We start from the raw sequence: 9,471 nt of genomic DNA on the forward strand, positions 1-9,471 counted from the left end.
AGTAAACAGACGTGTGTTTACTGACGCAATAATAAGCATCGTCTCTTCATTCTCCTCTATTAAATGTCCACAGTTTATCTGCACCTGAATCTAAGGCCTCTTCAAACAAGCTGTGGACTCTCTCAGCCAATCAGACATGTCCTGCCAAGCTCAAGGGACCCCTACAGATGTGGAAATAGGCTATAGGTCCTTTGAAATCCCTCCACTGCTCCACTGTAGAGAAAGAAGACGGATATAAACAATGTATGGCCTTTTTGACATTGATAAAAGATCTTTGTTGATTAGAAGTGGCAGTTTGAAGATTCTTGCGTCATATGATACTGAAATGGATGGTAAGAGCTGAACTGCCAAAAAACAGTAAATCATGATATTGGTAACTCTTTATTCATAGAGTACAGTTTGTTAATGGTTAATTTGTAGAGATGCAACGATATCCAAATCTCACAGTACGATATTTTCATGATATACATCTCACGGTATGATGTTTACTGTGACATTTTGTGGAGGCTAACAAAATTGTGAATATGCTACATTTTCCTTTCAAAATGCCTTGACAAGACTTAATTCAAAGAACTAAGATTTAAAAGTGGTTAGAATTGATATTTATTTATGTAATTTGCACAAAAAAAAGGATCATGGTCAATGTAGTTCCCTATGTTTTTTTTTAGATATTGCTGCACCATAATAATGAATTTAAGCAAAGAAAGTTGTGAGTCAATATATTGTGATGGCCCACAATATTACTGAGAGACTTTTGACGATACGATATTTTTGGTTATTGTTACACCCCTATTAATTTGATTTTCAAAGATTCATTTATTTGGTTCATAATGATGTATTCTGCTGCTAATCAGACATTTACTAACACTTTCCTAATAATAAATTAATAAAATCTTGATTACGGCTTTGTTAGAATGATCTTAGGACATATTACTACATGAGTTATAATCCTAATAGCCTTTTGTAATAAGGATGGGGTTACAGGCTAGTTCTACAAGAAATGTAGTCTGCACTATTAAAGGTCCTATATTACGCAAAACTGACTATCATGTCAGTTCATGTTAGAATGTTGTTTCCTCCTCAAAAACATACCTGGCGTTGTGTTTTTGTTTCATTCACACATGTATGAGTAATCCTTTATTATTAGTCTGTCTGCATCTCCAAAGCTCAAAATGCTCTATTCCACCTTGTGATGTCATGAAGCTGTAGTTTTCAAGCTAACAGCCTTTTATCTTTAGTTCAGTAGAGATTGGCAATTCTAGGGCTGAAAATATCCGAATGATTCAAGTGAAGGTGCATGGAGTTTGAAAACACAGCGGAGCACTCCCTGTATTACCACATGACATCACAAGGTGGAGAGTTTTCAGTTTGAAAGAAGGACACAGCTTAAACATGCACGATTGGTGTTAAACATGTGTAAATGAAACAAAACACAACTCGTATGTTTTTGATGAGATAACATTAACTTTTTACCATAAGTACAGTGGCTAGAACACTACTATTCTACCGCTGGTGTGACATTTATAAATTATCTTGTTGATTGGAAATGGAATTGATTGGACAGTTTTGTGAGTTTTTTTGCCCTGAAGAAAATGTATGGCCATATACATTTGTCATTCCTGCTCCAGTTTCGCCCTACTTACAATGTTTTTGATGAGATAACATTATAAGCCAGATCAGAAAATAGTGTCAAATGGGCCCTTTAATGCTTATGCATACTACTAAAAAGTAATTCTATAAATAATAATAATAAGTTATAATAATAAATGAGTTTATTATTAGGAATGTGCTACATTTCAAATGTATGAAAAGTGCTATACAAATAAAGTTTGATTGATTGATAATAAATGTACATTAGCAGGAAAATAATGCCATGCAAAATAACATGAATAAGACAAATAGAAATGAAAACACACCAGATTAACCACTTCTAGGTATACAAATTAGCAGTTGGATATGTAAATGTACTCAGAAACTGTTAATAATTTTACTACTCTCATTTACTACTCTTACTTCTGTTGCTACAAGTACTATTCTACCTTACTCTATTGTAATTCTCCAACAGTCATAAATTGAGCTAAATGTCCTTCTTGCATGCAAAGCCTCTCTATATAAGCTTGGGACGAGAGAACAATGATGAATGAATAATAATAAAACAAACTATAGCTTTAATGTGTATATCATAACAATAAGAAAAACAACTCAAGTACATATATCCATTGTAAATACTTCTGTAACTATTAGCCAACTTTTTACCATAAGTACAGTGGCTAGAACACACACCGCTGGTGTGGCGTTTATAAATTATCTTGTTGATTGGAAATGGATTTGATTGGACACTTTTGAGAGTTTTTTGCCCTGAAGAAAATGTATGGCCATATACATTTCTCATTCCTGCTCCAGTTTCGCCCTACTTACAATCACGCTACATTGATTCAAACCTTTACACAAGAGCCTGACACCGGCCCATTTATTATCATTATGTTCAAGGAAAATGCCTCGCTGCTTCCGCCCGAATTCACCATCTATTTCTCCAAACGTGAAAGTGGCGGCCCCCTCACACAAGCTTAAAACACTTTAGCCTATCATTTAGCAATGACACAGCAGAGGGCCCAAATCGCAGCAATGTCAAATTCATTTTTCTGCTCAGCCATGACAAGCCGTGTGATGCAACATGGGCTATGCTTTGGCTGCAGGTAGGTGCACTGTGAAATTGACACATTAAAACAGGCTGTCATCCAGATGTTATGAATCAGTTATACTAATTGTTTTAAAGGTGCACTATGTAACTTTTTGGATGGGGCTCCTTCACCTGATTGTTTCTATGGATATGTCATTGCTCTGCCTGGAATGTTCTACAGTGTGACATTAAACAAACAACTTACATTTATTCAGTTACAGATGGCTTTTTTGCTCAATAATATGTAACCCTGTTAATTTTGCCCAATAAAGTCCCTACATGAAATCTAACTTCAAACCGAATTTAACCGCAACCCCCAGTTTTGCCACTAGGTGGCAGTGCACTGAAATACTTAGAACTTTCTGGAATGCTTCCGCTGGCGGCCATTTTGCTAAGCAGCACAGACTTAGAAACAGACTGAGACCACAAGAGGTAAAATTGAAATAAATGTAGATTTTGTAATTTAACTAAATCCTGAAACTAACTAATGATATCCTAAAGGTTCTGTGAATATTTGAACTGCATTGGAACTGGAAGAAATCTTTGAAAAAGTACATGTTATCCCGGTGAGTCAATTTCTGTTGTGTTACTGCCCTATTGTTGATAAAACCAGTTGGGGTGAATTGTAAATTTAAATTTTGGAAAATCAAATGATTTGTACTTTAAAAAGGAGAACTAATTTAAATTTTGTACGCTAAAGGCCAATTTTAGTTTATGTTCAGTGTTTACAAGGGTACAGTTAATCTGAAAAAATGGACAGTTGTAGTAATTTCCTGTACATTTTGTAGACTGTTTTTTTAGAGGGTCTGGCTCTGAGCCCTGGTTCTCCCTGATTCCTGGTCCTATTCCTGGTTCTACCAACGCTGGATTTCTCTTCGTTCACCCTGGTGCCTGGTTCCCTGGTCCACCTCCTCAACTAACAGCGCTGCAACGATTGTACTGACACTGAGTATTAAAGGGGCGGTAGGACATTTTTTCTAATTGAGTGCACTCAGGGGGTAATTTTGTTTGGATTGGACAATATTTTATTTTGAGATCTCAGATGTTGTTTGGCCAAATGTGTAAAGATATTGTTGTGTGTTATTGTAATTTACTGTGAATAGACAAAAGAGCTGAATAATAATTATCAATTCTACATTTAATCACCAATCTGTTGTAGTGTGCTTCTTTTGGGGGTGGAATCTATCAGTTTATTAACTAGTTGACCTATTTTCAACCGACCTCCTCATTGAACCTAGATTTAGATAACCCTCACTTTAGACATTTGGAGCTATTATCAACAGTGTTTTAAATGTAGGGTTACAGTCGTGGCGAGCCAGCCAGGAGGTTGGTGCAGTGAAAAATACAGATTCCACGCACATTAAAGAGCACAGAAGGTATAAACCCTTTGTTTATAAACTGAGTTATCTAAAAGCAGAAATTACCTTTATTAAGTAGACATTTGCTGCAAAATGGATCTTTGTAACCAATTTGATGTACATGGGCCCAGTTGTCTTTATGTTACGGGCATAGATGAAGCATATACAGATAGTGAAATCTCTGATTTCTTCAAAGTTAATGGGACCGTTAAGAAAGTTGTTAAAATTCCCAGTGACCCAGAACAGCCCCAAGGCCGTGTACTTGTTGAATACTCCTCTGATCGCGCAATCTCCAGACTTGACCCAGCACAGCTAGGTAACCTGCCCAGTCCCAATAATTCCGCAGTCACCTGGTGTGTCAGAACCATTCGTGAACTTTGTCAAGAGGAACTTGGACGAGAAATGGCTCAGAAATGTTTAGCTGAATTGAGCTCCCTTACAGGGATCAGTAGAGCAGGGTTTTGGGATGTACTCCAGAACGAGCTGCAAAGTGCACAGCATGACCTTGCCCCTCCTCAAAGCCCAGACACTCAGCTAGAGACTTTTGAACAGCCTGTTTTTGCCTCTACCACTGATAGTGATGTAGAAAGTGGAAAACAGCCCAGCAATGCTACAACGAATGTCCCTGATCCAGGTACCCGCAGCATTCCACACACTGCTGCTCCAAGCATTCCTGTTCTTGATGAAGGTACAATAAACCCACCTCACATCCAAAAGGTCATAGTTGAACATTTCATTCACAGTGATTCCACACCTTCTAGCTACAGCCAAAGTAGAATTCGCACATTCTCTAGGCGGCTGCCAAAACCAAATGGAGAGGTTGATTATGATGCTTGGCGTACACAAGTGGATCTACTTCTGAGTGACATGTCCCTCTCTGATTCACAGAAAGTAAGGAGAATACTGGAGAGCCTCCTCAGCCCAGCTGCGGATATTGTCAAACCACTTGGAACAAATGCAACTCCCCAAGCTTACCTCACTCAACTTGAGTCAGCCTTTGGAGAAGTAGAAGATGGAGAGGAGCTTTTTGCGACTTTCCTGGGCTCTAACCAAAATTCAGGTGAAAAGTCCTCAGTCTATTTAAACCGCCTCCAAACCCTCATTACAAAAGCCATATCTAGAGGGGGAGTTTCAGCTGCTGAGTCCGACAGGTACTTACTCCGACAGTTCTGTAGAGGGTGTTGGGACCAGAGCATCATCATTGGTCTCCAGCTTGAGCACAGGAAAAGCAACCCCCCTACGTTCCCAGAGTTGCTTCTGCTTTTGAGGGCAGAGGAAGACAGGAGAGCAGCAAAAATGGATCGTATGAAAAAGCACCTTGGAAGTTCAAGAGCCACTGCACACGTTCATTCAGTCATGAGTATGCCAGTAATTGAAAATGAGCCCATCCCTGCAACAGAAAGGAAACATGAAACAAATTTGAAACTTGAGAAAGAAGTAGCAGAGTTGAGGAAACAAGTTGCAAAGCTATTAGAGCAAGGAAAGAAAGGGCAAAGACATGAAGAGGTGCAGAGTCACCCAGCCCACAATGAACAACCTGTTCAGAGTGAAAGTTTACTCGCTCAAGCTTCAAACAGAGACTCAAATTCCCGAACACCAACACCACCCAAGCCTTGGTTCTGTTTTAAATGTGGGGGTGATGGGCACATTGCAGCAAACTGCACTTTTGAGCCAAATCCAAGCCTTGTCCGTAAAAAGAATGCGGAGCTCAAAGAAAAACGAAATAAATTCTGGGCCGGGCAGGCAATCAGCCAGACTCCTTTAAACTTTTAGAGGCTCCTGCTACGGGACGATCAGGAGCTGGAGGCAGAGAGCAGAAAAGTCCCATAGCAATGATACCCAATGAACGGTCTTCTGAAAGCAATGACGATCCAAACTGCAGACTACCTCATGGACTTGTGGGCCCACGGTGCACTTCAACTATCTCAAATGGAGACATAAATTGTGAATCCATTCTTGACACTGGGTCCCAAGTAACGACGATTTCGGAGGCCTTCCACTCCAAATACTTGTCAAACTTACCTATTCATTCAATACACAACCTTCTTGAGGTGGAAGGCGCTGGAGGTCAAGCAGTACCATACCTTGGGTATGTAGAAGCCCACTTAACATTCCCAGAAGATGTTACTGGAACAGAGGAACAAAGGCCTGTTTTAGCACTCATTGTCCCTGAATATGAGTTCAATAGCAAAGTCCCAGTGCTGATTGGTACAAATGTTTTACTCAAGCTGTACCAGCGTGGTGTCAGTCATGACAAGTCTAAATTTCTCAAAAGATCCGACAGTTTTGCAGCACTGCTCCAGCATGTAGCTCGGGTGCACAAAACTGAAACCAAAGCTTGCCCTGTAAAGCTGCATGGAGAAAGGTCCATAACCAATCCGGCCAGACAGAAAATCTGCCTTTTGGGAGATGTTAGGGTGGGGAAAGCCAATCTCAACACCAACTTTGTTGTCGAACCTCCTGAGTCTTCCTTCTTGCCAGGTGATCTGTTCGTTCAGAGTGCACTGATTAACATTAACACAAGAGCCTCAAATAAGATTCCCGTTGTCCTCAGTAACACTACAGATCACAATGTCACCCTGCCCCTAAAGTGTGTCATTGGTGAAGTGTCCGTAGTTCAGAGAATAATGCCCCTGGCCTCTACTACAGAAGGTAGTTCACAATCATCCAATGGCAACCATTCATTTAACCTTGACGACTCCCCAATGCCTGAGGAGTGGAAAGAAAGAATTAGAGAGAGGTTGAACTCCATTCCTGAGGTGTTTGCACTGGATGAGTTATCGTTTGGCCATACTGCCACTGTAAAACATCACATCCGTCTGCAGGATGATACGCCCTTCAAAGAAAGATCTAGGCCAATACACCCCAGTGATCGAGAAGCTGTTAGGCAACACCTCAGAGAACTCCTGGATGCAGACATTATAAGAGAGTCTGAGAGTCCCCTTGCTTCCCCAGTGGTTGTTGTAAAAAAGAAGAATGGAAAGATTAGGCTGTGCATTGATTATAGGAAGCTTAATAGCCGCACTATTAAAGATGCCTACGCTCTTCCTAATATCGAGGAGACATTTTCAGCTCTTAGTGGTGCAAGGTGGTTCTCAGTGATGGACTTAAAATCTGGTTACTACCAGGTGGAAATGGCAGAGGAAGATAAGGCCAAAACTGCTTTCACGTGTTCCTTGGGCTTCTACGAATTTAATCGTATGCCACAAGGAGTCACCAACGCACCTAGCACCTTCCAGCGTCTTATGGAAAAGTGTGTTGGTGACGTCCACCTGAGCAAAGTTCTAGTGTTTTTAGACGATGTCATTGTCTTTTCCCAGACTCTCGAAGAGCATGAGGCCAGGCTCATGAAGGTGTTGAATTGTTTAAAAAGCTATGGCCTAAAATTATCCCCGGAGAAGTGTCAGTTTTTCAAATCTTCCATGAAATACCTTGGCCATGTTGTTGATGCTCAAGGAGTCCACACAGATCCGGATAAGGTCTCCGCCCTGAAAGATTGGCCTTGCCCTGCCAACAGGGAAGAGTTGAAGCGCTTCCTCGGTTTTGCGGGGTATTACAGAAGATTTGTTGAGGGCTACTCAAAGATTGCCCGGCCTCTCAACACACTTACTGCTGGATACTACCCACCTAGGAAGAGGGGTAAAACCTACAAAGCACCAAGGCTAAACCCTGGTATCAGCCCCAGAACACCCTTCGGTGCCGAGTGGACACCCGAGTGTGAGTCTTCTTTCAGGATTCTTATTGAAAAGTTGACATCTGCTCCTGTACTGGCATTTGCAAACCCCAAACTCCCATATGTCCTTCATACAGATGGTTGTTGTGAAGGACTGGGAGCAGCTCTTTACCAGGAACAGGACGGGAAGTTAAGAGTGATTGCCTATGCCAGCAGAGGGTTATCCAAGAGTGAGAAGAACTACCCAACTCACAAGCTAGAGTTTCTAGCATTAAAGTGGGCGGTCTGTGAAAAGTTTTGTGATTACCTCTGTGGTACAGATTTTACTGTCCTAACCGATAACAACCCCCTTACTTATGTCCTTTCATCCGCCAAGCTTGATGCAGCTGGACACCGCTGGCTAGCTGCTCTCTCGACCTTCCAGTTTAACATCAAGTATCGAGCAGGCAATACCAATGGTGATGCAGATGGGTTGTCACGGAGACCCCAGGCAGCTCCACAAGAGGATCATGATTACCTGGAGGAAAAGGAACGGATAATGGCAATGACAAAACGCCTTCTAGAGGGGGAGATCCCAAAAGATGCAGTCTCAGCTGTTTGTCAATGGCATTCAGTAACCACGTACTTACCTGTCCTTGCTGAATCTCTTCTTCTTGATGCTTTTTCCTTACCTGAACTATTCACAGGCAATGGGCAGAGCACCTTACCTGGAATGACAAAGGAAAACTGGTACAATGCACAAAGAAATGATCCATCCATCCAGAGAGTTATTGGTCTAGTGGAACAAGGACAAAAGCCTCACTTCAAAGCTGTAGTGGCTGAGCCACCTGAAGTTAAGTTGCTCCTTCGAGAATGGGATAGGCTTGAGCTCATTGATGGTGTTCTTTTCAGGAAAGATTTTGACAGAGGTGACAAAATTCATCAGCTGATCTTACCTGAGATGTACAGAGAAAGAGCTCTTAAAGGCTTTCATGATGACGTTGGACACCTAGGGCCAGAGCGCGTTTTCAGTCTTGCCCGTGCCAGATGTTACTGGCCAAAGATGAAAGAGTCAGTTGAAAGGAAATGTCACACATGCGAACGATGTTTCCGGAGGAAAAGTCAGCCACAGAGAGCAGCACCCATGGTAAATATTAAGACAACCTACCCTCTAGAGCTGTTTGCATGGACTACTTGTCCCTAGAGCCTGACAATCGTGACATCAGAAACATATTAGTCATCACTGACCATTTCACCCGGTTTGCAGTGGCTGTGCCCACGAAAGATCAAAAGGCCAGAACAATTGCTAAAGCTTTATGGGAAAACTTCCTTATCTACTATGGGTTCCCAAACCGTCTTCATAGTGATCAAGGATGCGACTTTGAATCCCACACGATCAAGGAGCTGTGTTCACTCATTGGAGCAGACAAGGTGCGTACCACCCCGTACCATCCCCAGGGGAATCCTGTGGAACGCTTTAACAGGACCCTGATCAGTATGCTCGGAACTCTTGAGGAGAAGGATAAACATCATTGGCGAGATTTTGTGAAGCCCGTTGTACATGCGTACAATTGTACGAGGAATGATTCGACAGGCTACTCACCGTACGAGCTGATGTTCGGCAGGCAGCCGACTCTCCCAGTTGATCTCATCCTTGGCTTGAAACCTCCAACCGAGACCCATACCACACACTCAGATTATGTCCAAAGCTTATGCCAGCGACTCAAAGAAAGCTATGCACTGGCTGCAGAGAACTCCAGGAAGTCCGGTGAAAGGAACAA

The 9,471-nt window shown here is 41.8% G+C and overlaps 1 protein-coding gene across 1 annotated transcript in view; it reads left to right on the forward strand.

Annotated features, from left to right (window-relative positions):
* Positions 1–8,770, forward strand: part of LOC129411251 (uncharacterized) — a 15,395-nt gene extending 6,625 nt beyond the window's left edge. Inside the window, 3 exon segments of the mRNA XM_055161506.1 lie at positions 4,235–5,728; positions 5,812–8,653; positions 8,704–8,770. Of these exon segments, the coding sequence (XP_055017481.1) occupies positions 4,235–5,728; positions 5,812–8,653; positions 8,704–8,770 (4,403 nt within the window).
* The last annotated feature ends 701 nt before the right edge of the window (positions 8,771–9,471 follow it).

This window comes from Boleophthalmus pectinirostris, unplaced genomic scaffold (genome assembly GCF_026225935.1).
Source record: "Boleophthalmus pectinirostris isolate CB_2022bp ecotype Guang Dong unplaced genomic scaffold, ASM2622593v1 HiC_scaffold_4, whole genome shotgun sequence".
Classification (NCBI taxonomy): Eukaryota; Metazoa; Chordata; class Actinopteri; order Gobiiformes; family Gobiidae; genus Boleophthalmus; species Boleophthalmus pectinirostris.